The sequence below is a fragment of the Phascolarctos cinereus genome, unplaced genomic scaffold (assembly GCF_003287225.1).
Source record: "Phascolarctos cinereus isolate Bilbo 61053 unplaced genomic scaffold, phaCin_HiC Scaffold_2;HRSCAF=192, whole genome shotgun sequence".
Lineage (NCBI taxonomy): Eukaryota > Metazoa > Chordata > Mammalia > Diprotodontia > Phascolarctidae > Phascolarctos > Phascolarctos cinereus.
In genome coordinates this window covers 226142269-226168518 of record NW_027555625.1, presented here as the reverse complement: position 1 = coordinate 226168518, position 26250 = coordinate 226142269, and the positions used below count along the sequence as shown (strand labels likewise).

At 39.7% G+C, this 26250-nt stretch overlaps 1 protein-coding gene across 5 annotated transcripts in view; it reads left to right on the top strand.

The window, feature by feature from the left end:
• OGDH (oxoglutarate dehydrogenase) overlaps window positions 1-26250 on the top strand; it is a 95853-nt gene that overhangs the window by 23797 nt on the left and 45806 nt on the right. For 3 of the 5 annotated variants that reach the window (XM_020984050.2, XM_020984046.2, XM_020984047.2), the window contains 2 exons: window positions 19438-19626; window positions 22271-22361. In XM_020984050.2, coding sequence (XP_020839709.1) covers window positions 19438-19626; window positions 22271-22361 — 280 coding nt within the window. Of the gene's footprint in view, window positions 1-19437; window positions 19627-22270; window positions 22362-22483; window positions 22587-26250 lie in introns of all 5 variants that reach the window. The other 2 variants (XM_020984048.2, XM_020984051.2) reach the window with 1 other exon arrangement.

Below are 26250 nucleotides of genomic sequence, written 5' to 3'. Positions count from 1 at the left end.
GTCACTGTGTACAGTGTTCTCCTGACTTCACTCAGCATCAGTTCATGTAAGTCTTTCCAGGTTTTTCTGAAATCTATCTGCTCATGATTTATGGAACAACAGTATTCCATTACATTCATATACCACAACTTGTCCAGCCATTCTCCAGTTGATGGGCGTTCCTTCAGTTTCAATTCTTTGCCACCACAAAAAGAGCTGCTATAAATATTTTTGTACATGTGGGTCCTTTTCCCTTTTTTATGATCTCTTTGAGATACAGACCTAGTAGTGGTATTGCTGGATCAAAGGGTATGCACGGTTTTATAGCCAGTTGAGCATATTTCCAAATTATTCTCCAGAATGGTTGGGTCAGTTCACAACTCCACCAACAATGCATTAGTATTCCAATTTTCCCACATCTTCTCCAGCATTTATCATTGTCCTATTTTTGGCGTGTTAGCCAATCAGATAGGTGTGATGTAATACCTCAGAGTTGTTTTGATTTGCATTTTGCATGGAAGAGGAACAATTGACTGGAAATTCAGAGCCCTCCATAAAGGGAGGCTTTAGAAGGAGCTTTTTGCTCTGCCCTCCAATCAGTGGGAAGAGGCAACTGAGGGTGTTGAGGAAGTGTTGAGTACCACAGCTGAAGCAGTCTCCAAGATGATGAGATTTCTGGTGATCAGCTTCTCCTGGGGGAAGGCTGATATTTGGGGAGTCCAAACCAAGGAAAGCAGCCAATGGGAAATCGAAGGCACCAGTTTCCCAGAACAGGGAGAAGATGCTGATTTGCACTGATGTGTTTGTTAAAAGGAAGGCTGACCTATCTCTGAGTATGATTTAAAAGCAGCTAGGTGGTGCAGTAGATAGATAGCCGCGCCTGGAGTCAGGAAATTCCAATCCAACTTCACATAACTTAGTAGCTGTGTTACCCTGGGCAAGTCACTTAATCCCTGTTTCCTTCAGTTTCCTTATTTGTAAAATGGGGATAATAATAGCACGCACTTCCCAAAGTTGTGAGGATCAAATGAGATGATATTTGTAATAGGCTTAGCACAGCACTGGCAAGTAATAGATGCTTTGTAAATGCTAGCTACTAGTATTATTATTCTTGAAATATCCGATTTGCTGTAGGCTTGTATTATAATCTAGTCCTGTGTCAAAGTGCAGAGACTTGTCATCAGCAGAAAAAATAAATAGGTATTTGCAAAGTAGCAGGGTTTTTTAATCTCCTGTTTGTATTGTGCTTGATTTTGGAAGCCTATAGTAAATAAGGGTACTTTTCTTTGGCCTTTAACTGAGTACTTTTAATTGCCTTTTAGTAAATATGTGATTTATGAGATTCCTTAGGAATAGTTTTAAATTAGAGGTTTTTTTCTAAAATAGGAGATGTGGTTCCTTTAATTGAGATTTCCCTTAATTCCAACTCTTACTACATTTTTGAAGCTATGCCTTGGCAGTCTTCATCTTTGGGAAGGGAAAAAATCTAAAGAATTTCTGTTTTTAATCAGTAAAATGTGTGTGCAGGTACTTACCCTGTCCTCAGCACATGGGAAGAACTCTTTGGGGAAATGAATACCTTCAAAGAGCTTACCAGTGTGGTTAAAGAGATAAATCTAACACACGTTAAGCAGCAAACTGTGGGACAATAAAACATTAAGTACTAGATTGTATGTTATAGGATGGCTATAAGTTACAGAAGAGAGAGCACTGACTGATGGAGTAGGCCAAGAAGGCTTCACGAGAAGAGGTGGAGTTTAAGCTGGAGCAAAGATGAGCAGAATTTGAATGGGTAGAGAGGAATCAGAGGAAGGAGAGAATGGAAGACAGGGCATTGGGAATGAATGGGTCATATTTGTGGGTCAGTTAGGAAATTTGACTAGAGCATATACTTGTGGGGAAAATTATGGGAAATCAATTGAAAAAATGGAACCATATTGTGGAGAGTCTTGTAAGACAAGTAGAGGCATTTAAATTTGATTTGGTAGGAAATAAGAGAACTACAGAAAGTTTCTCATGAGGGGAATTAAATGAAGAAAATGATGCAGTATGGATTGGAAGAAAGAGACTGGAATCAGTCTCCAACTAAAAGGCTGGTACAGTAATATAAGCATAGGGAATAAATTGGCTACTAAAATGATGACTAGAAAACATATCTAAGAGATTTTACTTAATGACTTGATGTTTTCCAATCTAGGTGACTGGAGTGTCATAGGTGGGGGGGGGAATGACATATTTCTCATACATGATATATTGATTTAATACTTTGAAAAAACTAGAACATTTTCGGTTTCCTGAAATTCTTTAAAATTTGTATCTTTGTAATTAAAACCAACTTTTGATGATCCATGATAAGGAATAAAAGCATATTGATCTAAATGTGCAAGGTATTAGTTACATGAGTGTGTGTGTGTCTCTGTTTGTGTGTTAGAGCTAGATGAAGAGACAGAAATAGACAACAGGTCAGGCTTAATGAGTAGCTTCAGTAGCATCATGTTTGAGGAAAGAGACCACAATAATGTAATTCCATGAACCTCATATTAACCACTCATTTCAACCTCCTCACCTTGTAAGACCTGCTGACAGTTAAATTCTTTGATGATTAAGTATTTATCAGACACCAGCACTGGGAAGAATGTATGGCCTTTATTCTTGAGCTTAGAGCCTAATGGAGGAGATAAAAATGTACAGATGTGAAATAGGGAACAATATGGTATTTTCAAGCTTGTAAATGTTACAGGACATAGGAAATGCTTACTGAGCTGCAACTTGTCCTAGACGTTGAATGATATGTGAATTTTGGCCAGAAAGCACTGAAAAGAAAGCATTTATGGCTAGCACAATAGAATGAGCAAAAATGTAGAGGAGAAATATGATGAAATATTTGGGGGGACAGTGAGGAGACTTGAATGAAATGAAATGCCCATTTTGAGAATTGGTGGGAAATAAAATTGGCTGGGGGGAGTAGGGTTGGGACTGATTATAGAGGGCTTAAAAGTCAAGTGTAAGAGATTGATTTGGGGCTCTTGAGCATGACAAAAATAGAGCATAAGAGAGATTAATAAGGCAAAAATATGGAGGATGAAATAGAGTAATAAGGAGTCTAGTGTTAAGAAAGTCTAGCTAGGAATCTGAATTATCTAAGTGTGAGGAGATATGAAACTAGCGTTGAGAATATAGGGTCAGAAGGGAATCCCAGAGACCCTTCAAAGGCAAGAAAAGGGGACTTTTTGCTTTAAGGGGCATTGGGGTTGACTATGGGGTTTCATATTGAACATAAGTTTGGGGTTAAAAGACATTTTATTAGAGATATCTTCCAGGCAGTTAGAGATATGAGTCTAGAATTCAGGCCACTCTAGGGACAGAGAGGACATCAGAGGTTGAAGTCTTAAGAGTGGACTGGGGGCAGCTAGGTGGTGCAATGGATAGAGCACCAGCCCTGGAGTCAGGAGGACCTGAGTTCAAATTTGGCCTCAGACACATAATACTTCCTAGCTGTGTGACTCTGGGCAAGTCACTTAACCCACATTGCCTCACTTAAAAAAAAAAAAGAGTAGACGGGCTCAGAGAGTGAGATAAAAGTGCAGAGGGTCATGAACAGAGGAAACAACTTAGGGGACACCAACAGTTTGGGAAGTTATTAAAAAGAACAGGCAGAGGAGGGTAGTTAGAAATGTTGGAGAATCATTAAGAAGTTGCAGTGTCAGAGAAGGAAGAGGTAAGAATTTCGAGGCATGCTTAATGATACAGAGAATGCAGAGGACAGTTGAGTAAAGACCATTATATTTGTCTTGGAGGTGGGTACTGGTTACTAGTCGAACACTTTTGAGGAGAGGGGAAGGGAGAGACCAGATTGTGGCCTATCAAGAGGTGAATAGAGACAGGAGCAGAGTCAGTGGGTATAGAACACTTGTTTAAGGATTTTGTTGGGGAAAGTAGTAGAAAGTGTGGTACAGTGGAGAGATTGCTGAATAGTTAGGACACCTGCGTTTGAACCCCACCTCTGACATACTGACTGTGTAACCATGGACACATTACTTAAACTTTCTGGGCCTCAGTTTCCTAATCTATAGGAGCTGGATAATGATAGCACTTATTTCTCAGAGATGTTACAAATATCAAATGAGATAATAATGTAAAATGCTTTACAAACTTTAAAGTACTATATAAATGTTAGCTGTTAGGGTCAAATAAAGTTATATATTTATTTTGTTTTAAAAATAATGGAACTGAGCATGTTTGAAAGTAGAAGAAAAGAAGTCCATGGAGGAGTGATTGAGGATGCCCATAGAGGGGGAGGAAGTAATTGTGGGAGCAAGGTTCTTCAGCAAGTGGGAAAGAATAATTCCAAGAACAGGTGGAAGGGTCCCTTTAACATCCTCTTATGAAGGGGTTCATAAACATTTAAATAGTGAGAAGTAAGACAACAAGTGGAAGGAAAAGAACCAGAGGTCCTGTCCCTTTTAACTGAATCATCAGACCCTGAGTAAAGATTTTTTTTCTTTCTGGTATTTTGCTTGATTTGGGGTTTTTTTGGTCTGGAACTGTGAATTCATCCATATAAGGAAACTCCCTCTACCAGTGTAGAGCTACAGCTGATTTTCTCTCTAGGGAGTTGCCTGGGTCCTGAGAGGTGGTGACTTGCTAAAGGTCACCCAGCCAAGGGTGTGTCAACAGGCATAGGTGTTCCTGACTGAGTCCAGCCCTCTAACTACTATGCTATATACTCTCTGGATCTTTCTGGATCGTTTTTCAAGTTTGTATTTTAGATGGTAAAAATTTAATTGTTTTCTTTAGCATATGTAAAGGTATGAAAATAGATTGTATAGAAGGGAATTGAGATAATTCAGCATAGGATAGGGCCAGTGGACAAGAATAAGGAATGGAAGGGGACAAGCATTTATTAAGAACCTATTCTGTGCCAAGCACTTTATAGATGTGAGCTCATCTGATCCTCACAACAAGCCTGTGAGGTAGGTGCTACTATTACCCCCATTTTACAGTTGAGGAGACTGAGGCAGAGAGCCAAAAACACTGCACCTCATTGCTGATTTGGGATTGAAATATAGGTAATGAAATTGACACCTAAGAGAAATCCTGAAAGAATAATTCTGAATTATACATAATATATATGAATTTCTTGATGTGGTTTTTTTTCTCTTTCCCTTTAGAGGATGGAGGAGATAGAAGCTATATTTTGTACTTTTTAAATTCTAGAATGGTGGCTCTTGACTTTTAACATTAAATTGGGGCCAGTAATAACCACTCACATGTCTATGATTGCAGCACTTTCAGGTTTACAAAGCAGTTTATTCACAACAACCTTAGGAGGTAGGTAACCTAATGTAATTAACATTCCCATTTTGCAGATGAGGAACCAGCACATAGAGGTTGACATGTCCATAGTAACACAGCTAGTAAGTCTTGTGGTTCCAAGTTCAGTTTTGCAACCCTAAAAAAAAAACACAAGTAGACAATACCAATTTTAAAAAACAGAATAGATGAAATTAACATGTGTCAGTAGTTAGCACAGTAGCTTAACCTTTAGACCAAAAGTTCATAATCTTTTTATTTTTTTTAAATTTTATTAATTTATTTTGATTTATCAGCAATCACTTCCATATGCTTTTGAGTTTAAAATTTTTCTCCCCCTTCCTCCCCACCACCCTCCCCAAGACGGCGCACAATCTCATATAGGCTATACATTTACATTCCTATTAAATATATTTTCACATTAGTGAAGTTGTAAGTAAAAATTAAAACCAATAGGAGGAACCATTAGAAAGAGGAAACAAAACTCAACAGAAGAGAAAAAAAAAATGATAGCAATTCAATTTCCATAGTTCTTTCTTTGGATGTGGATAGCATTTTCCATCATGAGGCCTCTGGGGATGTCTTAGATCCTTGTATTGCTGAGAAGTGTTAAGTTTATCAATATTAGTCATCGCCTAATTTTTTAAAATTTTTTTTATTTAAAAAAAAAAACAAGTTCATGGACCTCAGGTAAAGAGCTGCCTTAGGCTTTTTGCCAAATACCAACCTTTTGCCACAAACCTTATTCCCCAGGAAACAAGAATAGCATTAGTTACCCAGGCAGATCTAATACATCTTTAGTTTTACTGCTGATGGGGAGCGTTGCTATTCTATATGGTTAAGAGTTCATCTTAAAGGTGACTGACTGCCTTTCTTACCTGACTCTTCTCCACCAAAATAGACCTCTCCATCAGCTCTATGTTTGACCGGGAGGTTGAGGCTTTTGAACCATACTTTGTAGACCCTCAAGTCCAGAGGTTAGGAATGAATTCAATTCATCAAACATTGATTAAGTACCTACTCTATGCAGAGAAGAGAGGCAGCCTAAATATAGCTAATAGAGGGCCAGCCTTAGATTCTGAAAGACTGTGTGCCCATAGGCATGTCAATCAGCTTCTCATTTCCCTAGGCAACTCTTAAAGACCATAAATTTCAGAGAGTTTTTATGCTAGGAGTTACCCAAAAGTCATTCAACAGACATTTATTAATCACCTCCTAGGTTCCAGGCACTATGCTAATGTGCTAACTAGTGAATTATAGTTCCAGATCTTTAATTTATGTTCCCTCCCAAAAAAAAAAATTGTGCAACACATGCCTACTAGGCATTGGAGATAAAAGAAAATAAGACAATTCTTGTCCCTGAGAAATTTAGTGTTCTTCTAGTAATCAGTGTTTCAGAGAGTGCTTAAAAAAAATAATAATTGTCCTAGGATCTTAGATTCAGAGAACATGACTGAAACAACTGAAAAACAAAATTATTATGACAATAATTTTGACTTCCTGAAAGGGTCTCAGGGATCCCCAGGACTCTTCAGACCACACTTGGGGAACCACTAGAGTAGAACCAGAGACTACCTTACCCACCTGAAAGGGGTGGAGGCCTGGAGAGAGAGCTAGATTAAATTAATCTCTTGATTTCCTTTTCAGCTAAGTCCATAATTACAAAACTAGGTAAAATGAATGTTGGGGGGGGAACTCAGTGGCTGGAATACACAGGACCCTATACTTTAATTTATTGCGGCTTGTGTTAAAAGGACAGTTTGAAGAATTCATTGTAGGTGTTGACCACTAATCTTTATGCAATTGTAATAATCCTAATTAAAACTGGATAGTGTATTAGGTCTACCTTTGGTCTAAAACAAAATTCCTGAGGTTTGCTATGTCTATTTCTGAAGTCAGCACCTTTCAGAAGGTGGGGCTGGGGCAGCTTATTTTTATCTAGTTTATGCTGCTGTGTGCTTACTGACCTTTCACTTTTGTGAGTATGAGGAGGTAACTCTTCAGTTTATTTTTCAAGTACTTTTTCTGTTGGACTTTTGAAATATGGACTAGACTATGCCATCATAATTAAGGATGACTTTATTTTTTTTTCCTTCTTAAGAGCATAAACTTTATTTTACTTAAAAATATGTTGAATTTCTTCCTAGTGACCTAAGGCAGGTTTCTCGTGTTGTTAGTGTTTTTATACCACCACAAAATTAGTATTGTAACAAAGATTTAACACTAACATGTCCTTCTTTTAGAGACTTGAAGGAAGTGTCCTTTTGTTGATTGGAATGTTGTAATGAGTCAGTAGGCATTTATTAAGGGCCTATTATGTGGCAGGGGCTGGCAAATTTGAGAAGGATTAGTGCTGTCACTTGGAAGCAGATGGCTATATAATATGCCCTTAGGAGGTTAGTCAGAAAATGAAGGGCTATCTCCTATTTTGGGGTAGCAGGTATGAAACCTATCTGGAGCTAGGAGATAGTCTCTATTGCTTCTTTCCAGCCCAGTGGATCTGATAGATTTTATTTTTCTGGTGTTTTTCCTGGTCTTGGAGGAAAACTGGCCATAGGCAGTGGCAGAATCAGGCCTCTTTCAAAACTTCATTGCCTTTCTTCCATTGGGTAGAAAGAGCCACCCAGGGGAACTGAACATTCTCAGGGAACCATATTCTCTTAGCAGTTTGAATCAGCTTTGCCTTCTCCCAGCTTGAGATAACCTTCCAGCTCAACAGAATTAATGTGAATCAGCCATTCCTGTGATTTTCAGAAACTGCTGTTCATGTTTCTGTCATTAATTTGTTGGCCCTGGTTTCCTGAGGAATGGCTTAAAAACAATCATCATCAATATCAGAGTTTGTCAGATATACAAGAATATGTCAGAATAAGTCTGCTTATACCTTGCAGTGTTCAAGAGCTGCACAGACCTAGTTCCTATTACCAGGAGCTTAGAGTGTTAGGCAAGTAGTGTGGCATATAGGGCTGATAATTAAATTAAAACTTTTCTCTGTAGCAGCTTAGTGACTTCTATTCTTTACTGGTCCAGGGTAAGGTTTCATATCCTTCTTCCTGTTCTTTTGACTTATTGATTTTACTCTATTTGTCCTTGTATCCTCCACACCTAACACTTAGTCTGGTGCACAATAGGTACTTAATGTTTGTTGATTGATTGAACAATACAAGTAGTGGGGGGGGGGGAAATTTTGCATAATCCAGTTGAGAAATCAGATAGATATCTGAACTAGTCTGTCTTGCCAAGGAGGAAAAGTTGAGATCCTTAATACCACTTTTGTCTCTTACCAGTATCTTTGGGGGTAAGAAGAGGCACAAATACATATTTGAGGTAGAGAGAGGACTTTGATGGAAGAATTTTAATTCTAGGCTAGATGGGGACAGAGGGAAATAGTAATTAGCCCTTCTCCAAATCCTGGAGGATTTGTTGGAGGAAGTTGTTGGTCAAATTTTAGGAACTGTTCTAAATCCTGATTGAATTATGACTTTGTAAGCAGAGGCTAGTGTGGTAGCATTGGGGTGGAAGTTACTGTCAGCCAGTGCTGCTTTGCACAAGGGCACTCTTGTAGGGCAGGAGTGGGCTGAGTAGATTTGGCACAGGATTGCTGAGGTAAGTGGAAGGGAACAAGCTGCAGTAAAGATGAGAGATATCATCCATTCTGCTCCACAAACGTTTGGGGCTGCTGTGGGGTCATTTTCTACCGTCCTTCACCAAAAGATAGATCTGCTGCTTTATTGTCCGTTGTGAATTTTATGACCTGGTTATCTCAAAGGAAGATGTAGTTCCCTTTGGACTCTTCAACTCTGTTGATGTAAGAGGTAGGGGCAAATATATATATGAGTGTCCTTGAACTTCACAATTGATGTGACAGAACCGTGCTCTGTCATCCATTGAGTAATTGAGCAAATAAGTGAACTCTTCTGTGGAAGAAGACTGGGGCCACTCAGCTCTATTCCCTGTTCTTGGTGATCTTTGTCAGCTCTATGGGCCCTAGAGCCTGCTGTATACTCTGAGTCCCTCTTAAGTTGTGCAGGGAGCTAATTAATAAACTGTTGTATAGTCCACTTAATTCACTTCTTAACTGAAAGCCAGTTTGGAAAACTGGAAAGATCAGATTACATAAAGTTTTGGAAATTATCCCATGAAACTGTTTATACTTAAAAACCTCAGTTTTACTTGAGTTTTGAAATAGCTTGTGAAAACAAGTGAAAACAAGCTCTGGTCTTGGCATCACATTCATGAGGCTTACAATGGGAAGAATTTAACTAATTTGAATTGTTGGGAGGCCTAACTGTGACATTTGACCCTACCCAAAAGGGACATCTCTTTGTAAGGAACTCTTGACTGTGGGGCCATTTCAGAGAATGTCTGCAGCTGCAGTCGCCTTGATAGAAGAATAAATGAGAAGTGATGGCCTGGATTAGCCAGAAGTGGAATTTTATTAGGCTGATCCTAAGGACTCATGGTTTTGTAACATTTCATAGTTTGTATAATGCTTTTCTTGAAGCAGCATTGTTAGGTAGATAAGGGTACCTGGGTTTTATTTTATTTATGTTTTTTGGAGATGAGAATATTGAATATGAAGAAAAAGTTGTGACATGCTCATGGTAATACAACTAGTAAGTGCCAGAGCTGGGATGTTAACCCAAGACTTTTGACTAAAACATTCTGGTTTTGGAGTCTTGGATTTAATCCCAACTCTTCTTCTTGCTACATATATCACCTTGGACAAATCATTTCACCTTAAGTTTCCTCATTTGTAAAATGATGTAGTTGGATTGTAACTCTCTAAGGTGCCTTCTAGCCCCAGTTCTATAATCCTGTTCTTGCTATAGGATCGTGCTTTAGAGATAATATTGTTTGTATCTTACCTCACTCCTGTGATCCTCAGTTTCCCCAAATGTAAAATGAAGGGTTGAGGCTGGACAATCTCTAAGGTAGGGGTTTTTTAACCTGGATCCAAGAATGGTTTTTAAAATGTTTTTTAAAATGTTTCCATATTATTGTTATTTCCATATTATTGGTTTCCTTTGCATTTTATTTTATGCATTAAAAACATTCTGAGAAAGGGTCCCTGGGCGTTAGTAGATTGCCAGAAGAGGTTCATGACACAGAAAGAGTTAAGAAGCTTTCCCCAGGGTCTCCAGCTCTATGATCATAGGACCTTCAGTTTCTAACCTTCAAAATGTAATTTCAGGTCAGGATGAAAATATGGCTTTCCTGTGCCATTGGTATTTACCTGCAGTGAAATGAGCCAGGATGCTCAGGATAAAACATGAAAGCCAGATTTTCTTGTTTTGTGTTTGTGTTTTCATTTTTGGTTTTATTTAGGTTAGCTGCATAAACTGAGTAAGGAAAAGGGAGTGTGGGGGAGGGGCAGATTTAAAGGAAAAGGCAGCATCCGTCTTTGGCAAAGCTACAGTGCTCTGTGTAAAACTGCCTTTCCCTTCTAGGAGGTTCCCAGCAGCCTGAAGATACTGGTATAAACCAGTTTTTTCTGACAGCCTCCTGCAGGAGCAAAACTTTCGTCATTACATTTGTGCTCAGCCAATTGAAAAGCACCTGGGGTTCCATCCAGAGTACAAAGGAAGGTCAGAGAGAAGAAGCCTGATCACAGGGATTGGGCCTGTCTTCCTTTAAGGAGGAGGTAGGATTCTCTGCAAGAGGCTGCTTGCTCCTGCCTTGGATATAAATCTGTTGTTTTCTGAAACCCACAGCACCACCTTAGGAGTTTAAAGAAATAAGGTGCTTGTCCCAGCCTCTGAGACAGAAGTTTCCTTATAGAGCTGACTAGACAGAAGCCCAGGGAGAGAGCTTGAGCTGGAATCCTCCTTCTGGGTCATATATAAAATTATAGATATAGAGCTGGAAGGCCTTAGAGGCCATGAATTCCAACCCTCTCATTTTACAGAAAAGGAAACTGAGTCCTGAAAAGTTTACCTTCTGGCTTAGGGTTTACAAGCTCAAAGGTGCAGCCTTTTAACTTGAGGATAATATTAATGAGGAAATGCCTTTCCTTGTGTGAAGGAAGGTGATAGCTTTCAGAGCCTCGTAAAATGCATAACTATGTTCTCACACTCCCGTGAGGGTAAGATAAGGTTAGGATAGTGCACCAAATTTGTTGTTAACAGGACTCTGTTTGATTTACAGATACTAATGGAGCAGCTCCTCTTTTTGATGCACGTAATCAGATATTAAATGTGATACTTAAGGTGCTGAGGTATGGGAGACTGAAATGACAGTTCTTCCTCTTGCGGAACCTTACCAAGGAAGATACAACCTAAAGTAAATTTATGTTAGAAAGCACTAACAATTGGGGAAGGAGAGTGGGGTAGAACAGGAAATCAAGGAAGGTTTCATGAAGGACATAACCTCAGAAACGAGCTTTGACAGAAAATCATTCTCAGAACTGCTAGCAACAGTTGGACTGTGTTAGTACAAGACCCTTGTGCTGTTGAGTCTACTCAAATTCTGCCAAGTCCCAAAGCTGGCCCAGTAGATGTCACTTCAGACATGATAAATTCTTTTTTTGGGGGGAGGGGCAATTAGGGTTAAGTGACTTCAGGGTCACACAGCTAATAAGTGTCAAGTGTTTGGTCTGAGGCAGGATTTGAACTCAGGTCTGTTGCTCTATCTACTGCGCCACCTAGCTGCCCCCAGACATGATAAATTCTTCCAGTGTGAGTTAAAGCTTTTGCTTAAATTGGACTCTTTACATGCATGTCTGCCCTCAAACAGCTGTCTGAGGTCAGAGCAAGGGAGTTTAATTCAGTAGTGTTTGTTAAGCACCTGCTTTGCAAGTAATACTGGGAGTGCAAAAGCAGAGTATTCTGTCTTTAGGAAGCTTCCATTTTACTGGAGAGAAACAGCCCATACACAGAAAAGCAAATTCATAGTAGTTAGAAATGGGGATGGGATGGGGCAACACTAAGAATTTGGTGAAGGGCAGGAAAGGCCCGAGTTTGGTGTGGAACAGAGGCCTTTTTCTTTTTTTTTTTTTCTTTTTTTTTTTTCCACATGCTTTTGAGTTGAAAATTTTTCTCCCTTTTCCTCCCCCCCACCCTCCCCAAGATGGCTCACAATCTGACATAGGCTTTACATTTACATACCCATTAAACATATTTTCACATTAGTGAAGTTGTAAGTAAAAATTAAAACCAATAGGCGGAACCATCAGAAAGATGAAACAAAACTCACCAGAAGGTAAAAATAAGTGAGAGCGATTCGACTTCCATAGTTCTTTCTTTGGATGTGGACAGCATTGTCCATCCTGAGGCAGAGGCCTTTTTCTTGACTAATGGTGATGCCAGCTAGCAGATGTGCCATTATGATTCTGAATGTTTGTTCTTCAGGGACAAAAAGACAAGGAAGAAAGATTGGGATGTTTGGTTAATCAGGTAGTCATATGCCAAATATTTTTTGAGAGATTGGGAAAAAGTGAGAACATAGATTTATGGCTGGAAAGAGACCTTAGAAGTTAAGTAGTCTACCACCAGTATTTTACAGATGAAAAAATGGAGGTTCCTAATAGTTTAAATGACTTGCTCAAGATCACCCTAGAGGCTAACTTGCAAAGGTGACATTTTTTTTGTCTGTTTGTTTGTCTGGCTAGGCAATGGGGTTAAGTGACTTGCCCAGGGTCACAGCTAGTAAGTGTTATGTGTCTGAGGCTGTATTTGAACTCAGGTCCTTCTGAATTCAGGATGGTGCTCTATCCACTGCGCCACCTAGCTGCCCCTGCAAAGGTGACATTTTAAACCAGGTCCTCTGCCTCCAAGTCATCATTCTTGCCACTAGGGTTGTACTGCCTGAAGATAGAAGAAGAGACCTTAGTGAATTGCTCATGGTTGTAGGAATGGTTTGCCATTTCTTTATGTAACATGGGATATATATCATCTTACCTTTGTTATTCCCCTTCATTCAGTTATGGTCTGACTAAACTGACCTTTTTACTCTTCATACACGATGTTCTATCTGCTGCCTCTCTCTGCCTTTACAGGGGCTACCCCCATGCCTAAAATTCACTCCATTCTCTTCACTGCTGACTTCTTCACCAAACTGCTAGGTTATGTGAGCATCCAAGTGGCCAGTGAGACTTTAGGGCATGGGCTTTTATATCTCCACTTGCAGACTTGACGGCAACCTGGAGATGTAGTCCTGAGATTTAAGGGGGAGGAGCGATATACAAGTCGCATCTCAGCAGATGAAATAGCACCTTGGAGAGTACTCATTTTTCCTCTGACCTTCTCAGTATTCAGACTCTTTTAGGGGTTTTCTGCCCTCCCTGACAGGCCATCCAAGGCAGATTCCTCAAAAGTGTGTATACAGACTGTGAGAACATCTGAGGTGTGAGGGTAGACTTGGGTAGCAAATGGGCAAAACCAACCCAGAAGTCTAGTACCTTAAGGAAACTTAACTCCTTTATCTCCCCTATTTGTAGAAGTAATTACCATAAACATATTTTTTGAATATAGTGCTTTAAAGTTTGTAAGGCTCTTCACATGCATGATCCCAATTGAGCCTCTGTGCCTTAGTTAGGTACTATGGGTATTATTGACTATTATATAGATGATAAAATTGAGGCTCAGAGAGGATGACTTTCCCATGATCACAAAGCCTTGAAATTGGAACCTAGTTCTTCTTGTTTCCAGAGTAAGTGCTCTCACCATTGTACAACATGGCCTTGTTTGTACATAGCTTCTTAAGTTACTAAGTGTTGCTTGTGGATCATGGTTTTGCCATCCTGTCCTAGATACATTATACATTAACATGCATAAGCCTGACCCCATTCTGACAGCCTTATTGCATATACATTCCCTTTCTCCCTACAAAAGAAAAATACATCCTGTAAAAGTATATTCAGGCAATGAATGACATGTTTCTGTTCACATTGAAGGTTGGATTTGGAAATTAACAAAGATTTGGGGAGCAGGAGGCTGATGATGAGACCTCCTATTTCCTATGACTGTTTCTCTCACGTGGCAGTCATTCCCCCCATATTACTGTACCAAGGTTAATGAAGATTGCTGAGAATGCATAGAATTGTAGATTTAGAGAAGGATGAGTTAGAGGCGATCTAGTGCAGCTTCTCATTTTATAGATGAGAAAACTAGAGGACAATAGAAAGGTGATTTACTGGAGATAGTAAATGAGAGGCAGGATTTTTAAAGCCAGACCCTCTGGCTCTAAATTTAGTGCTTTTCTGCTGTATCATTTTATAATAAAAGTAGATTGAGTGGAGGAGAGAATTATGCAAGTAAATGCATTGGTTCTGATTTTAGAATATATTTGTACTCATGTAATTAATGCATTAGAATATCTAATTTTATAATGGTGTGGCTAGAGAAAGCTGGCCTCAAGAGTCAGGAAGACTCAGGTCCCACCTCTGACCTACCTGCTGCTTGTGTTAAGCAAACCATTTAAATTCTCTGTGGCCAGGGCAGTTCAGTCACTGAGAAGAGGCTCATCTCCATTGACAGGGAAAGTTTCCCTTTCCAGGCACCAGTAAAATCTCAGGGCCAGAGTTATGGGAAAGTTGGTTTTGCTTCACTGACATTTGCTTCATTGACTTTGTAGACTGAATTATAAGCAATTTCAGAAAAAAGGAGCTATGATAAGTAAGGCCCCTTTTGCTTAAAAAGTCTGTAAAGCCAAGAAAATAAAATGTTCATTCAGGTCCAACATTTTGGGCTGATAGAGTAAATTAAGATTATTAATTGTACTTAAAAATCAAGATTACTCCAGCAGTCACAGTCACAACTTTTTACAGAAAATCTAGTAGATAACTTGTGTTTGTAATGCCATAAGCATAAAAGAATGCTGTCACTGTTTCCCTCTAATAGTGGTCTCATTCCTTCACTGCAATAATGAGCCAGATGTCTCCTGTGGCTCTTAGGTGTTCTGGGTTCTCAGGAGCTGTGCCAACTAGGCAGAAGCTTGAGCAGAATCTACCAAGCTCCCAAAGCTTCTAGTGTGACCATGATCGTAGAAACTGTCATCTGCAGACCAGCTCAGCCACTTGAGGCTGAACGTAGCTTTAGGAAGTTTTCAGCCCCTGTGCTCATGAAGACTGTTTACAAAGACAGAAATGTTGGGAACTTTACCAGGGGAAGGGGCTCCCTATACTAATGAGACCATATATCCTTGAAGGATTTAGGTCATTTGTCTCGTTGCACTAATAGGAAGACTTAGAGGAAACCCAAGGATAAGCAGAAAGTTTGATAAAGCCTTTGCCTGTTTCATAGTGTTCCTGGCCTGTGATCAGCCGCTCATCTTAACCCTTTAGAAGTCTGTTTTTACAGGGCTAAAGTTGGAGGTGCTAATATGACTTCCTTATGAAATATTGTTTGGCATGAAGAATTAAAAATCTAGACCCTTTCATTTTTTTTTGCAAGGGGTGGGGTTTATATCTCTTGGCAACCATATGGATAACCATTTTTTATTACTATTTGGATTTTGTATAGTGCTTTAAGATTGGAAAAGCACTTTATATGTATATGATCTCATTTTGAACTTCTATAATGGCCCTGTGAAATAGGTGCTACAGCTACTGGTATCTTATTTATAGATAAGAAAGCTGAGGTTCAGAGAAGTTATGACTTGCCCTGTCATGCAGCTAATAAATATTTGATGTGGTGTTTGAACTCGGGTCTTCCTGACTTCCAGGTTCAGCACTATCCATTAAGACTGCAGTGCTTAAATTTAGTAGAGCCACTGCCTCTAGAATAAACATGAACTTTTCCAAAAGTTGTTGACATCTAAGGCTCTGAGCACTGCATTTTCATCATCCTCAGATTATTTATCTGTGAGATGGGTACAATAATAGCACCTCCCTCTCAGGGTGTTATTATTATGATCAAATGAAATAATATACCTAAAGGGGCTCTGCAGACTTTAAAGCACTATGTAAAGGTTAGCTATTATTAAATTAAAATCTGCCCATATAGCTCAAAGCAGATATGCTTCCTTGCCCCATTAGCTGTTTCCCATACAAGTACAGTTTACAGTGGACAAATGCATCTTACAGTTGTGCAAAGAAGAGTCACAGAATGGAAAGTGTGAGAAACTTCTAGGCTATCCTTCATAAGGTTTCTCAATGGGGAAAATCATTTGTAAGCTAAGAGCCATTGTCCTATAGAGGCTAGCTCATTGGGCAAATTGTGTCCTCACTGGCCTGGACAGGTAGGTGCAGCTACATTTCTAGGCCTTCTTCCAGCTGAAAAATTCTCTGATTTTTAATTCAAGGTAGATGGCCAAAAAACAAAAGAGACTCAATTATTGAGCCAACATCAAGAGATAACTGAAGTCAATATTGTGTTGGTTAGTTTTGTTGAACTTGTTTTTTTCCTGTTTTTATTTTCTTTTACAAGGGATGGCTCCTTGGATAGGGGAAGATAGAGGGATATATTTGGAAATCAAAATGAAATAAAAAAAAGATTAATTAATTTTTATAAAGAATATTCAAAAGTTCTTTCCTTGGGGACAACATCACCTTTGAATTATGTAGATATGTCTCCTAGTTTCAGATATCAAATTCCTCCTTTGGGACTGTGATTAATATAATTAAAGATTAGCTTAAAGTTTCAGAGCCCACGTCTGACCTGTTTGCTATCAGTGACTCACCGTTTCATATAGTTTTAAAATGTTGGTTCTCTTCTTCATGTTCATATACAAATTGAACTCTTACAGGCTTCTCTATTCTCTTTCATCTCATTCTTGGTAATTTCCTCTCTTCCACAAGAAAATCATTTTTTTTCTAATACATCATATGGAGCCAGAAAACCTTGAATTTAAACCTCGGCCCTGCCAGCTCCCTGTGTAACCCTCTGTAATCATTTAGCCACCCTGGGCTTCAGTTTCCTCACCTGTTAAATGAAGGAGTTGGACCATATGACCTTCAAGTTATAACTCCATAATTCTATGATTGACTGTTCAATTATTGTAACGTACCATTCAACTGTAAACTCATGATGTAATGAAGAATTGTTTATTGGTAGCTGGCTTCACCACTCTCCTAAAGACTTAGGTCCAAGGGGTATTCAGAATACACGCCATCAAATTAGAAATACAGGAAATGGGGTACAGAAATCTATCCTGCTCTACAGGAAAATAGAAGGGGAAGGGGATAAGAGAAGGGAGGGGGGAGAGATAGAAGAGAAGGCAGACCAGGGGAAGGGGTATTCAGAATGCATGCCATCTTGGGGTGGGGGGGAGGGGGGAGAAATTTGGAACTCAAAAACTTGTGGAAGTGAATATTGAAAGCTAAAAATAAATTTATATTAAAAAAAAAAGAATACATGCCATCTTGGGGTGGGTGGAGGAGAGAGGTGGGGAGAAAATTTGAAACTCAAAATCTTTTGGAAGTGAATGTTGAAAACTGAAAATAAATAAATTACTTAAATTACTCAAAAAAAAGACTTGGGTCCACATTTGTGAGTCATGGGTGAGCAGACTATAGAGAATACCTAGGAATTGGCTAATTACTACTAGGAAAGAAAAACTTAGAATGCAGTAGTCTTCAAAAATTTTCTAGACATGTTTGAATTTTGTAAATTCCTAGAGAAATGATTCTAGTACTTCTAATGATATTTATCAAGGTAGTTAGTTATAGAAGGGTTTTAGGCCTTAGGTAAAGGTTGGACTAGATTCTGGGGCCCCTTCAACTCTGGGATTTTTAATTGGGAAAAAAAAACACTTCAACTTTTTTTAGGTACATAAGCCTCTATGGAGTTCAAAGGACATTTGTTGAGCTTCACTCTGCCCAGCATTGCACTAGACATTTAAGGAAAAGACAAGATATTATAAGCAGAGAGCCAAGGATTGAACTTTGGGGACAGTCACCCATAGGATCATAAATTATAGCTCCTTGAGACCACCCCCTTTTATTTTACAGATAAGGAAATTGAGAACTAGAGAGGTGCCCGGGGCCACACAGCTATTGGGAGGAGGGAGGGAAGGGAATAAGCATTTCAGTGTATTCTATGTACCAAGCTTTATCTGTTTTATTTACTTATACACACAGATGTATGTATGTGTCTGTATATGTGTAAAACTCCATTCTCACAACAATTCTGGGATGTAGGTAGTATTATTATCTCCATTTTACAGATGAGGAAACTGAGGCAGAGAGAGAGGATGTGACTTGCTTGGGGTCTCACAACTAGTAAGTATTAGGCTAGATTTGAATTTAGGCCTCCTAACTCCAGGCCTAGTTTTCCATGTACTGCACCACCCAGCTGCCGATTCATTTTGGGATTAAAACACTAGGTAATGAAATATAACTCCCAAAGAAGTGCTGAAGAACAATCCTGAATCACACACACCATATTATGATAATGATAAAGATAATAATAGCTAACACTTATATAGTGCTTACCAGGTGCAAGGCACTGTGCTAAGTGCTTTACAATTATTTAATCCTCACAATGACCTTTGAAGATAGGTGTTATTGCTAGCCTTATTTTACCAAAGAGGAAGTCGAGACAAGGGCACTTGGTCAAGAGTAAATGTCTGAGGTTTTAAGGCTGTGGTTATATTCGGGTCTTCTTGACTCCAGGCCCAGCACTCCCTCTACTGTACTATCTAGGTGCCTCAACTAAGTATAGTAATTATTATCATAGGAGCTGTCGTTTACGTAGAGCCATTTAAGGTTTGCCAAGTGCTGTGTGTGTGTTATCTCCTTTGAGGAAGGACTCAGACCCAGGTTTTACTAATTCCAAGTCTACTGCTCTGTTAGACCACACTGCTGCTTACCTAAACATAGACCGAGGGGAGAGAAGGATCAGAAAAAGAGGCATTAAGAGCAACAAAACAGTTAAGAATGGTCTCGGAGAAGAACTAGGAAGAGTGGCACATTATCATTGTAGAAAATGCTGAATTTTGAGTCAGGGCAGTAGTCACTTAGCCTCCCTGAGTCTTGTTTTTCTCATCTGTAAAATAGAGAGGTTGGGGGAGATTGAACCAGGTAGCCTTGAAGGTACCTTCCAGCTCTAAATTTGTGACCCTATAATAGAACAGCTTAAACATTCCCACATCTCAGAAGAAAAGCTCCACCTGTGATGACTATCTCTGTCTAAGTAATTATAAATGTGAACTTCCCCTACCAGGTGCAAACTTTGACCTAATCTTTCTTTGTCTTCTTGTTTTTAGTCATGGGACATATTCTTTCGAAATGCCAATGCTGGAGCCCCACCTGGCACTGCCTACCAAAGCCCCCCTCCCCTGAGTGGCGCCCTGTCAGCCCTGACCCAAGCCCAGTCCTTGGTTCATGCCCAGCCGAATGTAGATAAGCTTGTGGAAGACCATCTTGCAGTTCAGTCTCTTATCAGGGCATATCAGGTAAGTGGCTTTAGGATTCTCCAACAAATAGTAGGCAGAAAAGGAGGGTGGTTAAACTGACCCTTCTCTGCTTTTAAAATAGTGAATATGGTTATCAATATTCCTTTTTTTTTCTTTCTTTTTTGGTGGTGGTAGTGGGCGGGGGGGATCCACTAGTTCTTATGTAATATAATCCCGTACTCTAGTTTAACATTGATTTTTTTTAATTGCTTGTCACAGAACCTTAGAGAATAGCTACAGGCCCAAGAAGCAGACCTTCCTTTGTTGGCTCTGATATGTGATGTACAGATAGCTCCCTTTTCCATCCTTTTTTCTTTCGTAATTTGGCAATGATGAGATCATGTAGAAGAATGAGCCCAATATTACCTTAAGACATGGTTTTACATTAAAGAAAAGAGGAGAAAGGATAGAATGACCTGTTGTAACACGGCACAAAGGCTGTTGCCACCTATCAGCCATCTTCTGTTGCCAAGGCCAGGTTGCTAAGACCCTGGGGAGCATGGACCAGTCTTTGCCTCCTATAGTCATAGCCAGGTGGCTGCCATGTTAAACTAGGGTGGAGTAAAAGGGTTAGAGAAAACATAAATGGGGCACAGGGAGGCTCCCTAAGGAAAGCCAGGAAAGACTAGGCAAATGGGGAGAAACATGTAGGAGAAGCAAAGAGAGTATAGGACTAGGTTGGGTGGCAGAGATGCAAGGGGAAAATACTTGACTACATCTGTATATATGTCCAAGTCTGTGTATTTTTTGTGGGGAGTGTGCCTTTCTTTTCTTCAGGCTACAGCATACCTAACAGGTTTTGCTTAGGATATTCTTTTGGCCTAATTGAAGTAAAATTCTACAGCTAAGGTCTAAAGCCATCACCTTTAAATCAAAGACTGTTAAAAATGGAAAGGGCATTGAATTTGGACTCACAGGGCTACTTACAACCTGTGTGACCTTAGCTGAATGACATCACTGCTCTCAGACTCAATGACTGCTAAGGTCCCTCCCAGCTCTGAATCTATGACACTGTTGACCCTTTCTCCTCCGTGTTCTTCTAGATCAGAGCTTCTTAACCTGAAGTCCATGAACTTGGTTTATAAAATATTTGGTAACTATTTCAGTGTAATTGGTTTCCTTTGTAATATCATGCCTTTTATTTTATTCCTTGAAAAATTATTCTGAGAACAGGTCTGTTCGTAAAGTTCACTAAATTGCCTAAGGGTTTCATGACACAAAAAATATTAAGGAACCCCTTCCTGATGTAACTTATTAATAAGGGAGTTTGAGCAGGTGTAGGTGTTGGTGCAGGTGTAGGAAACTACACCTTTAATTTACTGCCATGTGGAAAATGACATTTTTTCTACTTGACCTCACAGGGCACAGTTAGGAGCAATGGCTAGAAGTTAAAAAGAGTCTGATTTAGGCTTAGTATAAGAAAAAACTTCTCATCAGTAAGAACTGTCCAAAATTGCAAGTAAAGAGCTGCCTCAGAAAGTAGTGGGTTCTGTCTCCCAGCAGCTCTTTAAGCAGTATAGGATGACCATTTGTCCAGTATGTTTTAGAGTATCTTCTTGCCTAATAACTATGATTGTGAGGTCCCTTCTAACTCCAAGATTCTTTAGGTACTGGTAGAATATAGGACACCCTGGGGATTGAGATCTTCCAATTATCCTTCTCAGAAAAGAAAAAAACCTGTGAACAGGTCTTTGCCATACCCTCATTGTATATAACCTGTATGGCTCAGCCAGTGATAGATATACGTTCCGAAATTCTTCTCATTATGCAAATGTTAAAGAGATGGTAGGTGTGCCTTGACATCTTGCCTATTGCCCACATTATCAGGTGCCCTTGGGGAGAGTTTAAATTTGGTCTTTTCCAGGAAGAATCAACAATCCCCCTTCACAAATCACCAGTAAGAAATTATACATGAAATGTCCTAGGCCTAAAGGAACTTTTAAAATTTTGAAAGAATTTTTTTTAAGACATTCAAATTCTACACTCTAGATCAGAAGTTGTTTTGTACCTGCTTTGATTTTTACTTAGTTCTGAGTGCACCTGGCTGTACTTACTATAGGCTACTCTTTACAGCCATGGAAAAAGAACTCAGGGCACATTATCACAATAGCCTTAAAACCAAAGGACTTCCTTGTCCCATCAAGGAATATTGGTGCCCTCTGTGGAAGCCTTCAGTCCATGAGAAGAATCAATGATTGGCTTTTTATGAGCCTCCCTTAATTCTGCCTAGCTAGCCAAAGTAGAGTGTTCCTGTTCCAAACCAAGGTAAGTTGCTAAACAGCTGAGTTATGTCACATGTTTGCTTTCTGGTTGATCTTGGCCAACAGGATAAGAAGGCCAAGTTTGGGGCTTAAAGGATAGAACCTTTGGGAATGTTGATTCCCAGTGTTGATTTGGGAATAGTTGATTATTAGTGGGAAGTTTATGTCCCCTTATCTCCATAAATACATAAATGTGCTTGGTAGTTCTTTTTGCTGATTGACAAATTCTGGGAGCCTCTTGGGTAAAGGTAATATTTATTGTGTGAAATTACTGATGGTATAGGTCCCAGTTAAGGCTTTAGTCCTCCTCCAGAAAGGTTTATCTGAAATGCATGCCTTTTTAAAAATTTGGTTTATTGACTGACTTGTGTTGTTGCTTCCAGGTCAGGGGTCACCACATTGCAAAACTTGATCCCCTCGGCATTAGTTGTGTAAATTTTGATGATGCACCAGTAACTGTTTCTTCAAACGTTGGTGAGAATTACTCTGCAAACTAATTTTAATGTAATTTTACTTTTTTTACCCCCTTCCCTCTTTTTTTTTCTCTTGTCCTTTTGTATGTGTCCTTTCCTTTCCATTCTTGGCCCATTTCATAGATTCGAGGGCACCATGTAGCACAGCTGGATCCCCTGGGAATTTTGGATGCTGATCTGGACTCCTCCGTTCCAGCTGATATTATCTCATCCACAGACAAACTTGGTGAGGGTTCCTAGAGCAGTTAGTGCCGCACTGCTTGAGCTCCTCTCTCCCTTTCACAGCTGATGGGAGCCAGAATGCTTAACTGATAAGTAGGGAAGAGTCTTAAGTTTCCTTTGTACTGATCACTCTAAATTTATAGGTGAGACTTTTAGAGCTTCCTCAGTCCAATTTTGGTGCCTTTGGCATGTATTTAGTTTAAATAAAAACTTAATTGGTTTTATTCTTTAACATTAAGCTCCTTATAAATTAGTGGCTTAATTTTTTAATTGTAGGAGAAGAGGATAAGTAATAGTCTCTAAAATTAAAATGAATTTTTCTGTTCTAAAAAAAGCCTAGTTGTGCTAGGGGAAGAAATTTTCAACATGTAATAGCTGAGTATTTCAAAGACTAGCTCCTTTGCCTTCAGTTTTCCCTTTTCTAGGCCATAAAATGCAGTTCCGTATTTGGCCTGGAGCAAAAGCTTGATGAATAGCAGAAGTAGGGACTTTGATAGAGTTCGGGCTTTGCCCAAGAACCTTCTCTTCCTGTTCCCTTTGAGCCTGAAGCATGTCACAGTTCTTACTGGGCTGGAGGCCTTTCACATCCCTTACTTACAGTAGGTATCAATTTCATTACAAGTTGAATGTGCAGCTTGAGTCTTTGAATTCCTAAATGTCAGTGATCACAATGAGGAAACTTTGGAATGCATTCCCACGGAGTACAGAGAGGCTGGAATCAGCAAGCCATTTGGGAGACATGCATGTGCACCACACAAATGGAATCCTGCTAGAATTAAAAGGCTGCAGAGGCATCTGAGTGAATCCTCACTGCATCCCTTACCCCTTCCTCTTTATTTCAGTCGAATCAGAAGGCTGGCGTTTGATTAGTTCAGTGCAGGATAATAACTGCTGAACTCTCTTAACCACAGGTGCTTTCCAAGGGTTAATCCATAAATGTCCCAAGTGGCATGCTAACCTGAGCTAGAGCAATCATAATTATCACTAACAAAAATGGCTGAGGTGCCCCACAAGAAAAGCATTGTGCATGCTAACAGTTTGATGATTATCTAGCTACAGCTACAACAAAGGCATTAGTTTACTCACAGTCCTACTGTGGAAATTGACATTTTGGGGAGGGGAGGGAATACAGAAGAAAAATCTTCTACCTCATCCTTTTGAAATTTGTGGACCTTACAAACACAAGTGCATTGTAGATGTGGAATGCCAGAAATGTCTCGTGCATCTAAGCTTGTGAGATCTTTGTTTCTAGGACTGACGTTATCTGTTTGTCATTATGTTTCTTTTTCTTGACTCTCTGAGCATGATATAAGTTTTCCTTTTCACTTTACCTCTGTCATAGTCGTACCTTAGTCATAGCAAAAAAAAAAAAGTTTAGAGGAAATTTTCTGAATGTCATTTTATCCAGTGTCCTCATAGACATTCCCAGTACACCTTTGTTTATCACCTTTGTTCCATTTAGCCTAGCGGCTTTGGAATGGGTCTGATTCCTGTCGTCTGTGGTAGACCCAGGCATGTCATTGATGATAAAGGGCTTGAAGAAGCCCTGTAGCTATTTCTGTACCATGATGGAATCCTCATGATCCAAGACGTAATGATTCTGTCAGTGCAGGGATCTTTGGAACCTACCCTGCCACCCACTAATTATCTTAAGTGATGGTTGGTTTCCTGGTTAACTAGCATTAAGCTACTAAACACTCCCAGTCTGCTCCCTCTAAACCTTTGGTGATTTTGCAGGCCCATGAGGCCATTGCAGAGTATACTTTTTAAAATTTGGGAAGTCCTCAAGAGGCAATGGATCTTGGGTAGAACAGGGAATAGTGACCCATGCAGAATCCATGGAGGAGTTCTTGATGTAACTAATACAACCCTTGCCACCTCTGTTAGGTGGCATATTTGACCACATTCAGAGCCTATTTTCTTAGAATATGGGCTGAGTAATTGTTTTTCAGACCAGTGATCCAAGTTCAAATCTTTGGGTAAATTAAAGACTCTGGAGCCATTGTAGGCTGTGGAATAAGGAACTCTGAAGCTGGCAGCAGTAGGTAGTGAGCTTCAGGGAATGTTTAATACATTCATTTAGCTGGAGAATTGTGGGTCATTTCTTTGTTGTCCCACTGAAGATATTACTGTAACTGAAGAGCATCATAATACAGAGTGAATACAGAACAAGGAATCATAAAACAGAGAATTTTAGAGCCAGCCCTTTTGCTTTACAGATGAAAGAACAGGGGCCCAGAGATTTTTTAAGGTACTTAATTAAGAATACATAGCCAGTTAGTGCCAGTCCAGACTAGAACTGAATTCTCCTAATGAAACATTCAGGATAGATTTAATTTGCTTTTGCTTCTAAAATATGAGTAAATTTTACTTCAGATCATAATTTTAGAACTTAAAGGGATGGCTGAGGGTCACCTAGTACAGTCTTCTCATTTTCTAGATAAGGAAACTGAAACTCCAATTCATTCATGTGTTTACTAAGCCACCTACTATGTGACAGGCACTGTGCTAGGTAAGATGGAAACAATCCTTACTCTCAGGAAACTTACATTGGAATGTCTGTCAGGGAGAGAGAATGTGTATAATTAAATAAATATAAAATATATGCAAAGTAATGGGGAGCAAGTCCTAATACTTGGGGATCAGTAAAGGTGATGCTTGAGCTGAACCTTGGGGTTAACTAGGGATTCTGTGAGGCCAAGGTTAGGAAGGGAAAGTATATTGTGGACATGTGCAAGAGCATGGAGATGGGAGATTGAAGGAAAAGTAGGCCTTGGCTGAATGTAGGTATGCGAAAGAGAATAATGGGTAATAAATCTAGAAAGACAAGGCTACGTTTAGTTTATATGTGGTTTTAAATGCCTAGCAGTAGTCTGTGTTTTGTCCTAGAGGCAAGGGGGAAATCATTAGAGCTTCTTAAGATGGGGAGGGACATGTCAAAGCTGGGCTTTGGCAATGTCAGTTTAGAGAGGATGGAATGAAGGTAGGGATACCAGTTAGGGTGCCATAGACCATTTGGGAGGTGATAAGGACCTGAACTGGGGTGGTAACCTTGTGAGTAGACAGAAGGAGAAGGGTGAAAGAGATGTCAAAGTAGACTTGGCAGCTGATTAAAAATGAGGATGAAGAGAGGGAAAAGCTGGCGATGACTCCACGGTTGCTGGAAGAGTGATGGTACCTTCAGCAGAAATAGGGAAGTTAAGAAGAGTTCCACCTTTGGGGGAAAACATTCTGTTTGGAACATGTTGAATTTGAGCTGCTTACGGGACACGGCAGTTGGGGCAGATGGTTGAAGGTTCAGAACTGGAGCTCGGGAGAGTTAAGGCCTGCATTGATAACCTAGAACTGCTTATCAGTTGTATAGAGAAGGCAGTTGAATTCACAGGAGCTAATGAGTTCACTAGAAGAGAGGAGAGAAAGAGAAGAAGGCCCAGGACAGAACCCTGGGGTCCACTCAGATGAAGGGAATGTGAAGAAGCAGCTGGGTTAGGTAGGCCCAGAAAACCAGGAGAAAATGGGGTCAGTAAGCAGAGAGGAAATAGAGGCAGCGTATAGCCAGCTTTATCTAGGATTTTGACAGTAAAAGGGAGAGAAAGGTGAATGGAATGATAGTTTAAAGAGGAAAGGGGGATTAGCATTCATATAGTACCTGCTATGTGCTAGACACT